At 41.7% G+C, this 21,708-nt stretch overlaps 1 protein-coding gene across 2 annotated transcripts; it reads right to left on the bottom strand.

Annotated features, from left to right (window-relative positions):
- Positions 1–5,702: 5,702 nt before the first annotated feature.
- On the bottom strand, positions 5,703–20,103 carry LOC110536253 (rho GTPase-activating protein 25). Of its 2 annotated transcripts, XM_021621935.2 has the most exons (11): positions 19,659–20,103; positions 13,213–13,415; positions 12,908–12,995; positions 12,585–12,698; positions 11,904–12,111; positions 11,282–11,414; positions 9,024–9,097; positions 8,670–8,791; positions 8,183–8,340; positions 7,350–7,924; positions 5,703–7,049 (listed from the first exon to the last, which is right to left on the bottom strand). In XM_021621935.2, the coding sequence occupies exons 1-11, from the start codon at positions 19,720–19,722 to the stop codon at positions 6,848–6,850; spliced, it is 1,941 nt and encodes a 646-aa protein (XP_021477610.2). In that variant the 5' UTR covers positions 19,723–20,103; the 3' UTR covers positions 5,703–6,847. The 2 variants fall into 2 exon arrangements, with proteins under 2 accessions (XP_021477610.2, XP_036792053.1); XM_036936158.1 differs by lacking the exon at positions 19,659–20,103 and having other exon boundaries at positions 13,213–13,572.
- Positions 20,104–21,708: the final 1,605 nt, after the last annotated feature.

The raw sequence follows: 21,708 nt of genomic DNA, 5'->3' as shown, positions 1-21,708 counted from the left end.
ACCTTTTGATGTTGTTTACCAAAGAGTTGGAGTTCCGGCGAAAGGGTGGCTTTGCGGTGTCCAACGGAGGCATCTCTTTTGTTTTTTCTCCCAGTATATCCCTCTGTTCTCTCTCTCTCTCTCTCCCCCCCCCCTCTCTCTCTCTCGCTCCCTCTACCCCTTTCTCTCTCTCTCTCTCTCTCTCTCTTTCTCTCTCTCGCTCTCTCTCCCTTTCTTTCTGTCCCTTATCTATGATATGGTAAGCATTTTGTGTGTGTGTGTGTGTGTGTGTGTGTGTGTGTGTGTGTGTGTGTGTGTGTGTGTGTGTGTGTGTGTGTGTGTGTGTGTGTGTGTGTGTTCCTTAATGACGATTTTGTAAACATTAGCCCCTTCCTTGTGAAAGCGATATTTTTGGGGGTCAGAAAATCAGGCAGGGATCATCTTGTTTATGTGTTTATTTGTTTTGTAAATTGTGGATCTGCAGACACAGGACTTTGCTCCATTGACCAGTTCTTGTTTACAAATCCGTAAAGGGTTTGTTGATGTTTATGAATGCGACAGGATATGTCGCAACCTTCCCAATTGAATGTAATTTTAATGAAGTGTGAGATGTAATGGGTACGGATAAAAGATTTGTTGGACATCTGTAAATCTGCACAAAACAAACAGATTAAGATCAGTTGATGAGAACAGCACAACGCATAATCCTGCATTTCATTTTATGACAGAAATTGTATTATTTCATAAATCAGTTGTAATACTTAAAAATGGAATCCTAAAAAACATTATTTTTTTTTTAGAAAAAGTAAAATGAGAGAGGAATATGTTTATGAGTTTATTTATTAACAAAAAGCTATATCCACCAATTTTTCACATTTATGTTTTTCATCAGAAATGATTGCTAATTGGTACCTTCATATGTGTGTAAAATATTACTGGTCTCAGATTTTTTATTAATAGATTTCAGATGTCTATGAAGGTTTTTTTGTTTTTGTTTTGCGAAACACTATGTATCCTCTGTTTAGCTATAATGGAATGTTCATATCCTGTATATTTGACTGTGATATGTGATTGTCTCACCTAGATATCTTAAGTCACTGTAAGCCGCTCTGGATAAGAGCATCTGCTAAATGACTAAAATGTAAATGTTTTACATACAGAGCTCATATTACTGTATGAATTATAAAAAATAATAATATTGATGTTACAAATGTATCATTTGTACATTTCTTTATAAAAAAATGTAGTTATTTGTTACATTTAACTGTGTGACTTATTTCTCTGAGTGAGGCAGGTATGCACTGAGTGTACAAAACATTAAGAACACCTGCTCTTTCCATGACATACAGTGCCTTGCGAAAGTATTCGGCCCCCTTGAACTTTGCGACCTTTTGCCACATTTCAGGCTTCAAACATAAAGATATAAAACTGCATTTGTTTGTGAAGAATCAACAACAAGTGGGACACAATCATGAAGTGGAACGACATTTATTGGATATTTCAAACTTTTTTAACAAATCAAAAACTGAAAAATTGGGCGTGCAAAATTATTCAGCCCCCTTAAGTTAATACTTTGTAGCGCCACCTTTTGCTGCGATTACAGCTGTAAGTCGCTTGGGGTATGTCTCTATCAGTTTTGCACATCGAGAGACTGAAATTTTTTCCCATTCCTCCTTGCAAAACAGCTCGAGCTCAGTGAGGTTGGATGGAGAGCATTTGTGAACAGCAGTTTTCAGTTCTTTCCACAGATTTTCGATTGGATTCAGGTCTGGACTTTGACTTGGCCATTCTAACACCTGGATATGTTTATTTTTGAACTATTCCATTGTAGATTTTGCTTTATGTTTTGGATCATTGTCTTGTTGGAAGACAAATCTCCGTCCCAGTCTCAGGTCTTTTGCAGACTCCATCAGGTTTTCTTCCAGAATGGTCCTGTATTTGGCTCCATCCATCTTCCCATCAATTTTAACCATCTTCCCTGTCCCTGCTGAAGAAAAGCAGGCCCAAACCATGATGCTGCCACCACCATGTTTGACAGTGGGGATGGTGTGTTCAGCTGTGTTGCTTTTACGCCAAACATAACGTTTTGCATTGTTGCCAAAAAGTTCAATTTTGGTTTCATCTGACCAGAGCACCTTCTTCCACATGTTTGGTGTGTCTCCCAGGTGGCTTGTGGCAAACTTTAAACAACACTTTTTATGGATACCTTTAAGAAATGGCTTTCTTCTTGCCACTCTTCCATAAAGGCCAGATTTGTGCAATATACGACTGATTGTTGTCCTATGGACAGAGTCTCCCACCTCAGCTGTAGATCTCTGCAGTTCATCCAGAGTGATCATGGGCCTCTTGGCTGCATCTCTGATCAGTCTTCTCCTTGTATGAGTTGAAAGTTTAGAGGGACGGCCAGGTCTTGGTAGATTTGCAGTGGTCTGATACTCCTTCCATTTCAATATTATCGCTTGCACAGTGCTCCTTGGGATGTTTAAAGCTTGAGAAATCTTTTTGTATCCAAATCCGGCTTTAAACTTCTTCACAACAGTATCTCGGACCTGCCTGGTGTGTTCCTTGTTCTTCATGATGCTCTCTGCGCACAGGTGGATTGTATTTATCATCATTAGTCATTTAGGTCAACATTGGATCATTCAGAGATCCTCACTGAACTTCTGGAGAGAGTTTGCTGCACTGAAAGTAAAGGGGCTGAATAATTTTGCACGCCCAATTTTTCAGTTTTTGATTTGTTAAAAAAGTTTGAAATATCCAATAAATGTCGTTCCACTTCATGATTGTGTCCCACTTGTTGTTGATTCTTCACAAAAATATACAGTTTTATATCTTTATATTTGAAGCCTGAAATGTGGCAAAAGGTCGCAAAGTTCAAGGGGGGCGAATACTTTCGCAAGGCACTGTACAGTGCATTTGGAAAGTATTCAGACCCCTTGACTTTTTCCACATTTTGCTACATTACAGCTTTATTCCAAAATGTATTCAATTGTTTTTTCCCCTGATCAATCTACACACAATACCCCATGATGACGAAGCAAAAAATGGTTTTTGAAAATGTATTAAAAATAAAAAACAGAAATACCTTATTTACATAAGTATTCACACCCTTTGTTATGAGACTCGAAATTGAGCTCAGGTGCATCCTGTTTCTATTGATCATCCTTGAAATTCTTCTACAACTTGATTTGAGTCCACTTGTGGCAAATTCAATTAATTGTACATTATTTGGAAAGGCACACCTGTCTATATAAGGTCCCACAGCGGACAGTGCATGTCAGAGCAAAAACCAAGTCATGAAGTCGAAGGAATTGTCTGTAGCGCTCAGAGACAGGATAATGTCGAGACACAGACCGGGGGAAGGGTACCAAAAAAGGTCTGCAGGATTGAAGGTCCCCAAGAACACAATGGCCTCCATCATTCTTAAATGGAAGAAGTTAGGAACCACCAAGACTCTTCCGAGAGCTGGCCACCCGGCCAAACTGAGCAATCGGGGGAGAAGGGCCTTGGTCAGAGGTGACCAAGAACCAGATGGTCACACAGACAGAGCTCTAGAGGTCCTCTGTGGAGATGGGAGAACCTTCCAGAAGGACAACCGTCTCTGCAGCACTCCACCAATCAGGCCTTTATGGTAGAGTGGCCAGACGGAGGTCACTCCTCAAGTTGTAGAAGCATCTCAAGGATGATCAATGGAAACAAGATGCACCTGATCTCAATTTCGAGTCTCACAGCAAAGGGGATGAATACTTATGTAGATAAGGTATTTCTGTTTTTGCTTTGTCATTATGAGGTATCATGTGTAGATTGGTGAGGAAAAAATGTATTTAATCAATTTTAGAATAAGGCTGTAACGTAACAAAATGTGGAAAAATTCAAGGGGTCTGAATACTTTCCGAAGGCACTGTAGTCTGACCAGGTGAATCTGGGTGAAAGATATGATCCCTTATTGATGTCACCTTTTAAATCCACTTCATTCAGTGTAGATGAAGGGGAGGAGACAGGTTAAAGAAGGATTTTTAAGCCTTGAGAAAATTGAGACATGGATTGTGTAGGTGTGCCGTTCAGAGGGTGAATGGGCAAGACAAAAGATTTAAGTTCCTTTGAGGAGGTATGGTAGTACGTGCCAGCTGCACTTGTTTAAGTGTGTCAAGAACTGCAACGCTGCTGGGGTTTTCACGCTCAATAGTTTCCCGTGTGTATCAAGAATGTTCCACCACCCAAAGGACATCAAGCCAACTTGAAACAACTGTGGGAAGCATTGGAGTCAACATGGGCCAGCATCCCTGTGGAACGCTTTCAACACTTTGTAGAGTCCATGCCCTGACGAATTGAGGCTGTTATGAGGGCAAAACGGGGTGCAAATCAATATTAGGAAAGAGCTACTAATGTTTTGTACACAGAGTGTATAGCATTTTGCAAAGAAACATGATTATTTGTCCATGTGAAATGAAACCATCAAGTGATAGATTTTATACAAATACGTCTGTAGTTGAACAACCCCATGCCATGATCAGATAGTGAAAAAACACACCGATCTATTTCATAATTCCTTTAACCAATAACAGCTAATTTACCAACATTTCAGAAAATGTGTATTTAGCGTTGTTGTTTCCCCGTCTGTTGGGGAAACAGAGTAGACTACATAACAAAACACAACTTTCCCGTAATCCACTCATTACCTAATTGAGTTTGGATGTTTGCAACACTTAATGTAAGTACACTTCCTCTTTTAGTGGGCTAACATGTTGCAGAAGTCACAGCAGTTTTGGAAATGGGTTGTCTGTGTCTGGATGTCTGATTAAGAGGCCTCACTGCCTATTAAATGCACAGCAGGCAGGACTTACAATTACTTACAATGTGCCCTGTGCTGTTCCCTCACACGTCCCTCAGTTCAGTGGTTCTGAGGTCCTGAGTTTAGCTTTAGTCCAGATTCCACAGCCCAGAGTGGAGTGCAGGAGATACCTCATCACAACACTTCGTCTTCTCAGATTTGCCTTAAAAGCTAGACTGTGAGATTAATTTATGCCACCGTTAGCTGCAGATCCTAAATTTAGACGTATCATTTAACTACACTTTCAAAATCTGTATGGATGCTACAGCTTGGTTCAACCACAATTCAGGGGTCCTCATTCCTGAGCTTCTGACTATGACCTGCAAAGATACACTCTTGATAGTGAGGAGGGGAGAACATGGGAAGGAACAGGCTCTTCCTTCCCCTGTTACTCATCCTCCAGGGTGACAGTTGACAGAGGTGCTTATCTCCCCTGCAGTCCCATTTATGCAGTCCCTTCTCCCTTCCTTCTCCTGTCATTGCTGAAGAATGCTTGATAGCACCCCTGCCCCACTCTCTCTCTCTTTCGCTCTATCACGGCCTTTCTCACAAACACACAAGCACGAACAAACGTGCTCCCACACACACGAATGAACAAACAAATGTGCACAGACACATATGCACACTTCCCAGCAGCCATTTCTCCCCTGGCCTTACCCACATGTTATCTACACTGACACACTATCTTTCCTCTGACCCCGTCAGTGTGAGTGACGACATTCACTTTGCCCCTCATTCATCCTTTCTATCTCTCTCTCTAGCACTCACTCTATGAAACATGATTATTATAGTAACACTTATTGTATTGCCAATCCCTCTTAAAAGGTTATAGTTCAACCCTGTAAGTCATAATAATGACAAACGGTGCAGATTATTGATCAGCCAAGTCGACTTATTCTGTTCCTCCTTTATTAATGTCTGGTCAAACAAAATATTAACAGGATTCAAACCTTAACAATTGAGCCGACATGCACAGCGTTCACCGTGAATATGATCTTCGCGAATGTAGGTCAAATTCATTTAATTAAAAACTGCAAAGTTGGCTTCCAGCCCGCTGCGCTGGGAATTGAATCCTGGCCGAAATACTTATACAGACCATTATAGTCCAATTGTCCTGGACATTCTCTTAACCTGGACATTATGCGCAACCTGCTATTTCATGTACATGCTCTAATCATCTGAGAATATAAATGTAACGGAGTCGGCATGGTCAACAACTATCAGCACTGTATAGGCTACTGCACATCACATCCATACTACATAATTAGCTACACCGAGCAAAGGCCATTCATATACAGTCACAGTGTAGTCAACACAATGGCTGGGTTGACTAAAGGGTTTACCCATGGGTTTTTCTCAACAAACAAACTTACAACCTACAGATATAGGATCTTAATTTGATCACCCTGTTCTTGCAGGACAGTTCATGCACAGCAGGAAATGCAAACTTATAGTGTATTCAAGGTTTAAAAAGGCTTCTAAAGTTTGTAATGTGTACTTGAAAATGTCAGACTTGACTTGCCCTAACAAAAAATGTATCACCCCCTACAAAAATATCCATTAATTATAATTCACACAAGAATTCACATTTCCTGTTAATGCAGGATTATTTTCCCACTGTAGGAATATTGTCAAATTAAGATTCTGCATCTGTAGCAACATGTTCCAGGTCCCAGCCAGAGTTACAGCTCTGGTCAAGACACTGACTCTCTACCTCTCGTAGAACAGCAGGTGGCCTATAGTCAGCATGAGGCTGTGATGTCCACTGTGATGGGCTTTCTTCTCTATGTTGGAGATCTCTATATTGAGGGATCTCTATGTTATGTTACAGTTTAGAGATATCTATGTTAAATATCCATATACTTTATTGTGGGATCTCTTTGATAACTTAAGGCTATAGGCAGTTCTATGTTCTAGGTAGGCTTCATGGTTCCCTGGTGGGGAGCTATTGGATCTAGGTTGGACCTGTGGTTTTAGGTTGGCCCCTTCATGGTTCTAGGTTGGCCCCTTCGTGGTTCTAAGTTGGCCCTCATGGTTCTAAGTTGGCCCTTGTGGTTCTCTGCTGAGGAACTGCTGTATCTCTTGGTCCAGCTCCTGGTTACGTCTCTGGGCCTCGTCTCGGCTGTGTTCCGCGTTCCTCAGCCGGATCTCCAGAGCGGACACACAGCGCTTCTCTGTGTCCAGGGCTGACTGCAGTTCTGCTACTGTGGCACTCAGCTCTTTGTTCCTCTGCTGCAGGCTGCATGAGAGGGGAGAGGAAAGATATTATTTATGAATGCAGAGTAAAGTATGTATTGGTCAGTGTATGTGTGTGAGTGTGTGTGAGTGTGTGTGTGTGTGTGTGTGTGTGTGTGTGTGTGTGTGTGTGTGTGTGTGTGTGTGTGCGTGCATTTATGTAATAATCTTACTAGTGTTGACATTTTGTCCTTTCCAATAAGATAGTGTCTGTGTCTCAAATAGCACCCAATTCCCTACATTACAGTAAGGCATAAGGTGCCATTTAAGATGCAGACAGTATTCTTACCCCCATTATACAGACCTAGTACTGAGGTGCTCTGAGTTTCCCTGGCTGTCCTCCTGCTGGTCAGCCTTGCTGTCTGGTTGGAGGGCTGAAGATGGAACCACAGCTGTACTGGCCTCTGTCTTCTTCTCAGTGGTCTTGGACTGAGGCTTTTGCTGGGGGTCATTGCTCGGTTTGGAAGAGATGGCTGTGATGTCATCATAGGTGACTGTGATGTCACTTCCTCTCCTGGCCGTCCCTCTGTCCTCCCAGTCCTTTTGGGCACCTCCGAACAGAGACGTCTTCTGCAGGTCCAGGATCTTAAAGATGTCCTCTGAGAGAGTCTTCTCTCCATTCTCCTCGCTGCTCTCCTGGATGCGGCTCCAGCGGTTCATGGCCTCCAGCTTGCGGGCCCTCCCGCTCCCAGGGACAGGGCAGTTCAATGTAGGCAGGGTCTGGGTGCGTTTGCGGGGGCTTCCAGACAAGGGGTCCAAGTCTGAGGATGAGAAAGGGTAGTGGGGCTGCTGGGGGATGGAGATGGTAACTGGCTCAGCCCCCAGGGTGTCTGTGTCTTCCTCCTCCTCCTCTGGAGACTCTGACTGAAAGCCCTCACACTGCAGGGACATAGAGGATGTGGAATATAGTATAGACCACAAAACTAGAATAAGAGAATATATGTATATTGTTTAGCTTTATGCAATGCTTACTGGTATAATGTATCATAATATATTACTCACATTACCATATTCACAGTATGAAACAATAGGAGAGCCTCTTTAAGGTTACATCCTAAATTGTGCCCTATTCCCTTTATAGTGCACTACTTTCGATTAGGTCCATATGGGCTATGTTTGAAAATGTTATGTTGTTACCTCAGCAGACTCCCAGCCCACAAAGCTGCGTGGAGCACTGTTCTTCTTGCTCTCACTCTTCTTGCTGGGGGGTGAAGGAGCCACGTCTTTCGACGGAGGAAACAGAGCCTCATGCTGTCTGATCATCACTGTCATCAACTTCTGGATCTGAGGAGTCCCTGGAGAAGACAGACAAGTATACAGTCTGTTAACACACAAACACTTCTGAATGGTAAACATATAGTGAGGATAAAGAAATCATTTGTTGATATAAAATCAAATCAAGTTGTATTTGGCACGAGCCGAATACAACAGGTGTAAACCTTACCGTGAAATGTTTACTTACAAGCCCTTAACCAAACAGTGCATCATGGTTTGTATTTATTGTAGGTCAGTAAGGTCAGTTGGTCATGGCATCAAGCAGCAGCAGTATGTGATAAATAAAAGTAGTATAAAACACTACCCTGTTACAGTATGCACTAAGAGGATCCTGACAGTCTGGTCTCACCCGTCATCATAGTGATGGGGTCCTCGATCTGGGGCTTGAGCAGATTGATCCCAATGACCGTGGCCAGGTTTTCAACACTCATCTTGTTCACCTTGGAGTTTTGCTGCACCTCAAATAAGAACCTGCAAAGAGAGGTTATGCAGCAAAGTCAGTCACACCAAAAATATGTACTAATCAAACAACAAATGCTGTATGAGCAAGCTATAGATGAAATATTACAGTGTAGTTATCAAATTGCTTTTCAAATGTTTTGCAAGGAGCTTCAAACTACAGGTTCCTTGAATTGTAATTCAATCAATTACCCCCTGATCCCCCTGATCCCCCTGATCTTTGGCTGTGTGACTGTAAACTCACCTGCACATGTAGCTGAGGAGGTTATAGTTGGGTCTAGGAAGGAGGGTGATCTGCTTCTCCAGTCTTTCACGACCCTGAGCAAAGAGAGAGTTAGTAAGGCAAAACATTGATTCAGTTGGACTACATAGGCTGCGTTTAAACAGGCAGCCCAATTCTGATATATTTTTCACAAATTGGTGTTTTGACCAATCAGATGAGCTCTGAAAAAGATGTGACCTGAAAAGATATGGTGTGATTGGTCAAAATACCAATTATTGGAAAAAAGATAAGAATTGGGCTGTCTGTCTAAACGCAGCCATAGACAGTGCCTTGCGAAAGTATTCGGCCCCCTTGAACTTTGCGACCTTTTGCCACATTTCAGGCTTCAAACATAAAGATATAAAACTGTATTTTTTTGTGAAGAATCAACAACAAGTGGGACACAATCATGAAGTGGAACGACATTTATTGGATATTTCTAACTTTTTTAACAAATAAAAAACTGAAAAATTGGGCGTGCAAAATTATTCAGCCCCTTTACTTTCAGTGCAGCAAACTCTCTCCAGAAGTTCAGTGAGGATCTCTGAATGATCCAATGTTGACCTAAATGACTAATGATGATAAATACAATCCACCTGTGTGTAATCAAGTCTCCGTTTAAATGCACCTGCACTGTGATAGTCTCAGAGGTCCGTTAAAAGCGCAGAGAGCATCATGAAGAACAAGGAACACACCAGGCAGGTCCGAGATACTGTTGTGAAGAAGTTTAAAGTCGGATTTGGATACAAAAAGATTTCCCAAGCTTTAAACATCCCAAGGAGCACTGTGCAAGCAATAATATTGAAATGGAAGGAGTATCAGACCACTGCAAATCTACCAAGACCTGGCCGTCCCTCTAAACTTTCAGCTCATACAAGGAGAAGACTGATCAGAGATGCAGCCAAGAGGCCCATGATCACTCTGGATGAACTGCAGAGATCTACAGCTGAGGTGGGAGACTCTGTCCATAGGACAACAATCAGTCGTATATTGCACAAATCTGGCCTTTATGGAAGAGTGGCAAGAAGAAAGCCATTTCTTAAAGATATCCATAAAAAGTGTTGTTTAAAGTTTGCCACAAGCCACCTGGGAGACACACCAAGCATGTGGAAGAAGGTGCTCTGGTCAGATGAAACCAAAATTTAACTTTTTGGCAACAATGCAAAACGTTATGTTTGGCGTAAAAGCAACACAGCTGAACACACCATCCCCACTGTCAAACATGGTGGTGGCAGCATCATGGTTTGGGCCTGCTTTTCTTCAGCAGGGACAGGGAAGATGGTTAAAATTGATGGGAAGATGGATGGAGCCAAATACAGGACCATTCTGGAAGAAAACCTGATGGAGTCTGCAAAAGACCTGAGACTGGGACGGAGATTTGTCTTCCAACAAGACAATGATCCAAAACATAAAGCAAAATCTACAATGGAATGGTTCAAAAATAAACATATCCAGGTGTTAGAATGGCCAAGTCAAAGTCCAGACCTGAATCCAATCGAGAATCTGTGGAAAGAACTGAAAACTGCTGTTCACAAATGCTCTCCATCCAATCTCACTGAGCTCGAGCTGTTTTGCAAGGAGGAATGGGAAAAAATGTCAGTCTCTCGATGTGCAAAACTGATAGACACACCCCAAGCGACTTACAGCTGTAATCGCAGCAAAAGGTGGCGCTACAAAGTATTAACTTAAGGGGGCTGAATAATTTTGCACGCCCAATTTTTCTGTTTTGATTTGTTAAAAAAGTTTGAAATATCCAATAAATGTCATTCCACTTCATGATTGTGTCCCACTTGTTGTTGATTCTTCACAAAAAAATACAGTTTTATATCTTTATGTTTGAAGCCTGAAATGTGGCAAAAGGTCGCAAAGTTCAAGGGGGCCGAATACTTTCGCAAGGCACTGTAGTGATTGTGGCACAGTTGACAGAAATAGAGCTAAATTACAAATTGTACCGAAAAACGTTTTTTATATGAATATTTGGCTAAGGTCTTCGTTGAAAGGAAATCAAAACACTGATTCAGTACATACTCATTTTAGAACACTTGACAGAAATAGAGCTAAATGACAAATTGTAGCCAAGAGAAAATGTTTATTTATAAGAATATTGGCTAAAGAATTAGTTTGTATTTATTCCTTTACAAGTTGATAGAAACGGTCCTAAATCACAAATTGTAGTGCAAAGGGTTTATTTACGACAATATTTGCCTAAGGTCTTCATTTAAGTAAATATGAGTTCCTACTGCAGCGCTGTTGGGGTCCAGCATGGGGCTGCAGTCTAGGAAGTCTTGGTACTGTGTCCAAGGAACCACTGGCTCAGGCAGATCCCTTAGGTACAACTTCAACAACGACGCTACTGTGTGGACATCTGTGTCACTGCAGGGCACAAAACAGTCAAACAGTGCATCCTGTACACAGGCTATACAAGCGCAGCCACACACACTACCGCACATACACATGCATGCAGACACACACACACATACAAACATACAGTCGTGTATTCCTATTTTGTGTTGAATCCAGCTACAAAACAGTTTGTCCCCATTTTCATTCATTTTGTCAATAGAGAGTTCAGCGTGAGCAGCAGGTTCTTATAAGACTGTTCACTGTGATGTTGACTAACGTTGCACTCCTCTTCTCTGTCAAGTTGGACAGGATGTGGTGTAAGCCACAGAGCACCGAGAGCAGAAGAAGTGTATCAGGCTTCTCTGCACTATCATCCTGACTGCATCTCTCTCATGTCTCTATGCAACCTTTAGAGACAATACCCCATCTGCAATGATAATTGGTTCATTTGAGTTTGTATAAAAAGGGTGTAATAGTTATCTGTTTGTATGTTGGGGCCCTAGCTCTGAGGCATCTCACCTTGGGAAGGAAGGTCTCTCTCCGGCGTTGAAAGCGTCCCTGAACTGTTTGACGGTGTTGTCTTGTCCCGGTAGTCTAAAGATGCCCTCCTCACTCAGTCCATGTTCTCTGATGAATTCAGCACACTTCTGCACCAGGACGGGCACCATGTGGGGGCCAAACCGCTGCTCATAGGTCACAGTATCACCCAGGCTCTTGCCAAATATCGCTGAGGGGGTAAGAGAGCAGTTAGAGTAAGTCACCCATGTTTTGTGGTTGAAATACCATCAGCTTTTATGATGCTGATAAAGATAGCACCTCTATCTAACTGCCTATTCGCATTCTCTCAATCTGGAGAATCAAAAACACAGTTTCTCAAGTTGTGGGTCGAGGCTCGAGACCCACTGGTCTGGTGGGTAGCGGTGGCAGGCTCCTCATGCTTTGCGACCATGTAGGCCTACTGACCCGTGGATAGAAACATTTGTATGGTTTATGTCATGGGCCTGAAGACAACTCCAAAAATTGTTCTCGATCCAAAAGTCAAGGAAATAAGTTCAGATGTTACACTAGAGCCCTGCATTTTTCCTGACCATGTGATCCGACCAGGAAAAATATATCCTAGCTATACTTTGTTTTTCCTGGTCAAGTACCTTGGTCAGGGAAATCTCCTGTCTCTAAATATGTTCAGCAAGCTATCTGTACCTCCACTAGAGGGTGCTCCAACCACCCTGCGCAGCGTGCGGACCCACTCATCCATCTCACTGTGGGAGTTGGCCATGAGAATGTAGGGGCACCGCTCCCGATCACCACTGCTGCCTGGAATTTACAGAGATACAGAGAGGGTATGACCCTCCAACACACTGGGATACATCATACATAGATGGGTCTTTAGAGAGAGAGAGAGTGAGAGATGGTGAGACAGAGGGACAGAGAGAGGGTGAAAGAGAGATAGAGAGATCATGGGGAAAAGGGAAAGAGAGAGAGAGAGACAGAGCGAAAGAGACCAGAGACAGTCTTCTGCTTACGCGGCATGATCTCAAACAGGAATTTCCCTGGGTCGTCTTGGTTCAGTGGGAGCTCATTTACTTTGCTGAACCTCAGTTGGATCACTCCCTAGGGACAGAGGGGCAGACAGGCACTGACATCTTAGTAAATAACACATATATGCTACAGGAAACACAGGAAATGACTTCAATAAAGATGGAAACATGCTAACTGAATATTGACAGCAGTAGTGTTGTTTGGATGCTTAAAGGTCCCTGAGTTTTTCCTAACGATATGACCTGTTCAGGAAACGCCATTAATGGATAGCTAGTGCCCCCTCTCTCACCTGGACACTCCCTTCCTTTTCGTCTTTATGGTAGGTCAGTGTGCTCCCTCTCAGGATAAAGTAACGCAGCTGCCAGTTCTTCACGATGGACCTCTGTTTCCTCAGCCAGCCGGCCTTCAGTGGCCTCTCCATGGAGGTGGTGGTGGAGCCGGGCGAGCCTGACCCAGGGCTGCCCTCTCCAGGCATCACACTCTTAGACCGCGCTGCAGCAGAGTGGGAACAAACACACCAGAATGTTAAAGACAGTCTTAAGAGACTCTTTACTAAACACAGGCAGGATGTCAACAAGGCTCTCAACATCCGTCAAGTCAGGTCTTCCTCTTTTATTGATTTGAATATGCATCAATCTGACATTTGCAGTAGATAGAAGTCAGTGTGTGTGGCTGTGTGCAGGGCTGCAGGCTGAAACTTGACAAGAGTATTTTTGTCCTCCTTGTGTGTGGTGGCCTGGCAGGATACAGCTGCCTCAATCTGACCTGCTATTGTAAATTATAGCTGTGATTGTTCAGTGGATGGAAAGTAGCAAACAACAAATACACTGGGCCTTCAACAGTAAAGTGCACAAGAGGAAAGAGCAAATCAGGAACAATAATACAGTATGGTCTCAACTCAGCCTGGTCTCATAGACTAGACGTAATATAGTACATTTTCAAATGAGTATGATATGTTATGTTTGGTATGGTTACATAGCACAGATGGTTACTGAAGGAGGGTGGTTGGTCAGGGTGGATGGGTAGGCGTATAACCTGAACATCTGGCAAACCAAAAGTTGCTAACGTTAGCCTGCTAGCTTTTGCAAATTCGTAACATATATTATATATAAAATAATATGAATTGTAATTCATAACACATCATACGAAATGGGTGATGAACATCCACAAATGAATACATACCATGTGAAACAAGGTTGAGTCATTTGTCCATGTTTGGGTTTCTTTACCCTTTACTAAAAGGCCATCCATTGCTCAGCAACATCCTGAGTGTCTTAGTCGTCTGTGTTTGATATCAGAGGAGAACATGAGAGAGAGAAAAATCATGGAAAATAAAGGATGGAAATGGAGTTAAAGTTGTAGGCTACGTGTCACACCAATAACGTTTGCCTGCCAGAGTGCTTTGCGAACCGAGTGCAAACTGATTTTATATTTAAAATCCCACGAAAACGTCAGCAAACTGCTGAAAGATCAGCAGATGACCTGGAGATCCACATTCAGTGGGATGTGTACGACCCAAAGTCAGTGGGGAATCTTGAGGAAATGCTTTTAAAATGTTTTTTATTTATTTAAATGTATGCTCTTCTGATTTCATTGCTTCCGTTTGTGTTGGAAAGCTAAGAGTTAATACTGAAGAGAAAATAATATCCAGTCAGGAATTTTCTTTGGTGGCCTCTGGGGAGAAAAATCTAGTTAGTTCAGTCAGCCACTGGCTAGGCTTTCAGAAGCTGGAGAGAAGGACTCTGCCATTCAATTGTATTAGACAGTGGAATAAACCAATCACATTTAGACTTGGAAAGGGTGGTGTCGTTTAAAATAAAAAAAGGCCTTCTGGAAGGCCTAGACATGTCACTACTGACTGGGAGCCAATAGTGAGCAGTAGCCTAGTTTTCCCATGCTTTTGTTTGACAATGGGGTGGCTGTAGCAGGTGTTATCGAGGAGGATGTGTTGGCTAATATGTTGGCATTGCCCTTATCAAGGCTAACTTTCTATGAGAAGTTAAATGTTGTGCAGAGGGTGTGGCCAACACCAGCACTGCCCTGATTGGTACAATGTGGAAAGAGCTTTGAAAGGCATTTTCAAGCTAAGAATTATGAGCGCTATCCATGGATGACAGGGTGTGAGTAAACCAGGAAACTGTTCTGCTGGGATTGTCTACTCTTCAGAACCTACAAAACGTCAACCTGGGCCAGTACTGGTTTCAAAGACCTACTCAGTTTTACGAAGTCAACTCTGCGCCACCAAGACTCAACTTCACACCTGCAAGCTACGGTGAGTTCAAAAACATTTGGGGGCACAAGTGTAGACATTCAGCTTATCGAACAGCTGCGTAGAGACTCTTTCTCACAACGATGAAGTCAGGCCGAACAGGGAGATTCTGGCCAAAGTAGGCTACGTGGCACAGGATGGAGAGAGAAAGCGACGGACGGAGTGACACAGACGGTGGCACCATAGGTTGCCGGAGAGATTAGACTGATTGCAATTGAGAGCTACTGCATCATCACTGGATTGGAGAAACACTTTGAAGGCCCCTACCTAGAAGTCAGACCCTTTGGTCAAAAGGCTCTGGATGTATGAGACACAACACCCTCTGGAAAGATGGACACAGATCTTTGAGGAACTTGTCAACTAGACAGAGGACCTCCTAGACCCAATAGACCCATTGAACCAGAAATAAATGTTCAAATTCTCAATCAAGCCAAGCTGTTTTACGTCAAGTTGAATAATGTCAAATGAGTGAGACTTGATTGAACTGTGCAGCACTCACAGGATTATGAAGTTCCAAATGATCTCAGTGACGTTCTGAAGAAAAAGTGAATGTTGAACCCTAGTTAAATAAAGGTCAAATTAAAAAATTAAAACCCTAGATACCAAGGATGCATCCCAAATGGCACCCTATTCCCTATGGGGCACTACTTTTCACCAGAGCCCTATGGGCCCTGGTCAAAAGTAACGCTCTGAATAGGGTAACAACTTTAGCAGTTCAAATGACAGAACACACTTGCCCTAGTCAGCTGTGTAACTGTACATTTCAATTATGTGTATATATTTCGTATGCCTAGCTATGGAATGCCATTGACTTTCATACTTTCATAGTGTACTGGTGTAAGGAAAAATACAGTAGTGATGTAGAGAAGTACAACAGGCCTTCTCACATGGTCTCTCTCTTTCTCTCTCTCTCTCACACACACACACACACACCCACACACACACACACACACACACACTAGTAGTGTGCAGGTCAGCTGTTTGTTCACCCACACCCGCAATTGCTGATAACCCATCTGCAAATGCCCGACTATATGTGATAAAGTGAAAATCTGAGGCCCACACCTGATCCTAACCCGCTAATATAGAAACTGTTCTGTAGGTCACAGTCAGAGACTGCAGAAACATTTTTGGACAGGGGGTGCAGATTGTTTGTTGTTGCCTGATTTAGATGTGTTTCTGCTTATAATTTCCAACATTTTGTTAGGCTATTTGTTAGTCAACTTGCCTATAATTAGATACATGCAGCTTCTCTTCTGTCATAGAGTATGTTTCCCTATAATGCCTGAATAAACACTTGCTCACCAGAATAATGTCATAAATCGGTAGAATAAATTATTCAATATACTAGTTGACATCGGTAACAAAGGTCTTTAGTGAGAAAATGCAAAAAAAATCTGAAAATAATTTCTGTGCAAGATTTCCAAATTTTATTTTGTTAATTTACAAATTTGACATGTTATGACAATTCCATAAAATCCTATATTGGTAAACTTCCAAAGTTACTGGTAATATACCCTTCCTTTGCAAGCCTACTCACAGCTACTGTTCTGGCATTTCATCAGCTTCCTGCTGAAAGCACCACAGAGCACAGAGGAAATCAAAAACGCCTTACTGCCACTGGAGTAGCAGAAACCCCCACAGCTCTGACGAAATTAGCTCTCTCCGCCTTATAGAAAAATGTGTAGAATAGCATGAGATTAGCTATAAAACTACACATTCCTTTCTGCCCCGTGGCAAAATGTGTAACAGCAACATTTTCTTTCAGCCTCATGGAAAAATGTGTACAATAGCATGAGATTAGCTATACAACTGCACATTTTTCTCTTTGGCCCATGGCAAAATATGTAGAATTGCAGGAAATGATCTGCTAATAATGTAATAACTTTACAATTTATAATGTAATAAATTGCCAATAATGTAATAAATATGCGGAATGCATAACGCCTCACACAGAAAGCGCCGCAGGTCCTAATTCAGGTACTTGTCATCTCCCGTCTGGCCTACTTCAACTTGCTGTTGGCTGGGCTTATCCAGAATGCTACAGCCCGCCTAGTGTTCAACCTTCCCAAGTTCTCTCATGTCACCCCGCTCCTCCGCACACTCCACTGGCTTCCAGTCGAAGCTCGTATCCACTACAAGACCATGGTGCTTACCTACGGAACAGCAAGAGGAACTACCCCTCTGTACCTTCAGGCTATGCTCAAACCTGACACCCCAACCTGAGCACTCTGTTCTGCCTCTGGTCTCTTGGCCCTCCCACCCCAGCACCAGCTCAGCTCAGTCCAAGCTCCTCTCTGTCCTGGCACCTCAATGGTGTAACCAGCTTCCCCCTGAAGCTAGGACAGCAGAGTCCCTGCCCATCCTCCGAAAACATCTGAAACCCTACCTCTTCAAAAGTTTCTTAAATAATCCCACAGCACCCCCAATCGCACCCCCCACCCCACACACAGTTGTGAATTTAAAAAATAAATAATATTACATTACAAAGTGGATAAAACAAAACAAGTTAATCAACAGTGTAATAATTTAAACCAATAATAACCATTCATTAATGGAATGCATATTAAGTGTTACACGCTTGAACACTTTTAATTTGCATCCATTGCTACAACATACTTGCAAAGGGTGTTACTATTGCACTTCCATTCAAACATCCAGTGTCATTAGAGAGAAAAAACAACAATCATCCATTTGAAAACACACCATGTGTAGCCAAATTCTAATGATCACAATATTCAAGAGTTTCAAGCCTCCTTATCCCAGGATTGACCAGGCTACTTTGATTTACAGAGTGGAGATCGAACCAGACTCATGTCAGACAGATAGACAGGCAGACAGACTCACCGATTCACTCACTCACAGACTGATTGACTGATTGACTGATTCACTCACTCACTCACTCACTCACTCACTCACTCACTCACTCACTCACTCACTCACTCACACTTAACCCATAGATGTGGTAAACAGGTCAATCGAACTCGACCAAAACAATGGATTTGCCAAGGAAACGCATGGGGGAAAGGTCCGTGGGGGATATATCCAGTCTCCTCATTGCCCCCCAGCAAAATTGGCCAACATTTAGGCTGTTTATATGTGTATTTCACACTATGTTGAGGTAAAAATCAGTGTCTAATGCTTATATGGATGTCAACACCAGCACATGTTTATGTCATCGTTACCAATCAATTGCATTGACCACCACCGATTTCTGCATGCTAGCTATGCTAACCAGCTTATACGAACAGGGGTTAGCATTAGGCAGTCACTGCTTCTAAACCTGAAAAGGGACAAGTTCTACATGTTATAAAGTCAAAACAGCCAAATATATCCAAATCAGACTTAAGTAACCACATTGTGGGCCTGTTACGATGCATAAATCATGACGGATTTGACGAATATCTATTTTGTTAAATCCGATTTGTTGAATGAGCGCCAATCTGGTCATTGTCTGTGTTCCTTCGACTCCTTTACCACATCTATCGGCCCAAAGCCAAAATCAATTTTTTTAGACTACTTTCATTTATCTGCCTTTACAGTCCTCTTATGACCCTCGCATATGGAAATGTTACATGTTTTCTTTTTCAAATAGTACAAGAAGCATTTTAATACAAAGTTGCCTTCATGGCTCCATTTGACATATGTTCTATAGATATGACAACATGTTGGGATTATCTGTAGTATCTAAGTGTGTCGGAATTCAAATGAGAAAAAGATGAGTATGGCCCCTCCAACATTAGTCCACTGGTTTAATTAACTGTCCAGTTATAGTCCCTTATTAATATCAAATAAGGATTCAGGAATGTGGTATGGTGTGTAGTCAGTTATTACTGAAGCATGACACTTGATATGCATTAAGAAAAGCCAGTGAATTTAGTTACTGTATTTTTTAATAGGATACTGTTTTAACCCACTTCATAATATCATAATTTACTCAATAAATGATTGCCAATTTATTACATTATGCTTATTATATGATGCTGACGTGCACCCAGTATAACCTACTAAAACTGTAAATACAAGTATCCAAGTATTTTCACTGACTCATGTTGATGACAACTGCAATATTCCACTGATAGTTATAGCATTAATTAATTTGCATGCCATATAAGGTTATGCACTGTACTTCTGTTTTCACATGGACTCATGCACTGTTATAGGTGCACCGCCCCACCTGTAATCAGGTGTACGATCCTGCTGGAAGCCAAGGCCAAGGCCTGCTAGCCAAGGCCAGCAGGACCACAAACACTGCTAAACACACTAATTATAACCAAGTCTGAGAATAACATTGCCACAGTCAACCTCATGTTACACCCACAGGTCCAGTCTCTTAACCTAGAGGCCTGTTACACACACATATGTACACTAGTGTACAATGCAACTGATCATAGAACAACCTACTTACACAAATGCAATGACACCTAAGAATAGCTTTATGTTCAGTTTAACAACCAGTAACTTACCTATTCTGGCGGTTTCAGCTTTGAGGGTGCTGAAGTCCCAGTTCCGAGGTAGCTTGAGAGACATTCTCCCTCCTTCATAGGAAAGGTCAGTGTCTCACTTCACAACACAAACGCACACACGTACTCACATACACACAGCACACACACATCCATTAAGGGTTTTGCTGTAAATCTCCTGTCTGCCAGTGACACTAAAACTGTTCTGTATCTGACTTCCTACTTCCTGTATAGATATTAATCTTTTTTTTTTTTCAAAACGTCAAAACACATTGTTTCTTGTCCCTTTCTACTTCTCTGTAGATACATGTTCTGCTATTCTAATGGTCCACTGTATGTTCTCCTATCTCCATGTAGGTAATAGCATTAGGTGCTCCATGATGGAAGGTTTCAAATGACCTAAAATTCAAAAGTGTCACTTGCGTTCTCTCTCAGGGGAAGTGGGTTCGTTTCATGGTTGCAGTCTCTTCAAACTGTGGCAATGATGCTTACAGGCAACATACAGCCAATGAGTTCACAGACACACATTTACCTTTTTCCTTTTATTGTCATCTAACATATGAACAAGATATTTACTGAAAGACCAAGCACATTTTTCTGACATTATCAAAAATGTTTCCTAAATCAAATACAATTAAACACAAATCATTGCACAATATACGATAATAAACAGAAATCATAAAATATCAATATATATCAGAGCAAAATCAAACCAACCAGAGGAGACCCAGAGGAGAAGCGTATGCTTGAACAGCCAAACATAGCAGATCTCCATACATTCCATAATGTCCTGGATAACTTGATAAGATTCCTAACATATTAAAATAGAACTGTGTAATAGGACATTTCACAGGGGTAGCCTATCATGCAGAAAATATGTCTGCTCAATATTACGATTAACCTATTGGTGAGGGAAATTCTCATTTCTGTAAGAGCAAATTGCTAAGGAGGAATAATGATCCCCATTTCCCCCATAAGACGTTTCAAGTTAACCTTAGGAGATGGAATGTTATCGAACAGCAGTGATGCAGAAGGTAGAATCTTGCTGCTTTTACATGTAAGTGCAATACTGGCAGAGGCTCAATTTAATAGACCAAGGAAGATAACACAAAAATGATCTATTTTAAACTTTAGCACACTCAAGTGGCAGCTATCCATAATACTGACATGGAACTGGCACAATACTGTTATTACCACCAATGAAGTCCAAGGAAAATGTACCACCATTCTCACTGGTTGGTTTCCAACATTCCACTTGTTGGCTTCTGACAACTTCTATCAATGCCTCTATCATCTACACAGCATGATACATTACAATAGGTTCCCTCTCTTGAATGCAGCACAAAGTTACCACAGATAGTTTCCATAGACCGACATCAGCCAATATCTGGAAATTCAAAACTAGCTAATGCACCTGATACCACAGCAATAAGATATAAAATAGTGACAAACACATTAAATATGTCCTATATTGCCTGAATATTTCTCTGAACTTTAGCTAAGTAAATCTGTGAGTTATGTAATGTAAAAACTGAAGGATATATAGATAATATAATTTCCAAAACAGCAAGATTAGTATGATATAATAATATAATATTGAAAATCAAAGGTAAGTTTAATACCAGTAGAGTATACAAGTCAACATAGTAATACAAATAAGCAAGGTAAGTTAAAGACTGACAGGATCTCAAATAATTATAACAAAAAAAAAGAGGAAAAATGTGCTTATGGAAGTAGAGCTGCATGGTTTTAGGACTGTATAGAGGTTTCACTCTATTATGTGGCCTTCCATATTAGGGTCATGTCTAGACAAGATACAGCTTTTGTCCCAAATAGTTTTTTGTTGTTGTTGCTAATCGTAACCCTACACTTTTCCTAACCTTAACCTGCTAAATGATTTATCCTAATCTGCTGGGTAAATTCTTCTAACCTGCTACGAGGTAAATTTTGACAAAAGCTGTATTCCATCTTGACAAAACCCCATCTTAGTGGAGCTACATGACATGGATGGTGAGGATGTGAAGCACAGAGAGATGATGATAGTGGAGGTGCA

The sequence above is a fragment of the Oncorhynchus mykiss genome, chromosome 11 (genome assembly GCF_013265735.2).
Source record: "Oncorhynchus mykiss isolate Arlee chromosome 11, USDA_OmykA_1.1, whole genome shotgun sequence".
Lineage (NCBI taxonomy): Eukaryota > Metazoa > Chordata > Actinopteri > Salmoniformes > Salmonidae > Oncorhynchus > Oncorhynchus mykiss.
This window is presented reverse-complemented; position numbering and strand designations above follow the sequence as displayed.

Bases quoted from the DNA above. Each gene is read 5' to 3' on its own strand.
- LOC110536253 (XM_036936158.1), bottom strand. From the start codon at position 13,512: ATGTTGAGAGCCTTGTTGACATCCTGCCTGTGTTTAGTAAAGAGTCTC. The intron at 8,341-8,669 runs GTGAGACCAGAC...TGTCTTCTCCAG, and splicing joins CCCCATCACTATGATGACGG to GGACTCCTCAGATCCAGAAG. The intron at 7,925-8,182 runs GTAACAACATAA...ATGTCCCTGCAG, and splicing joins TGGGCTGGGAGTCTGCTGAG to TGTGAGGGCTTTCAGTCAGA.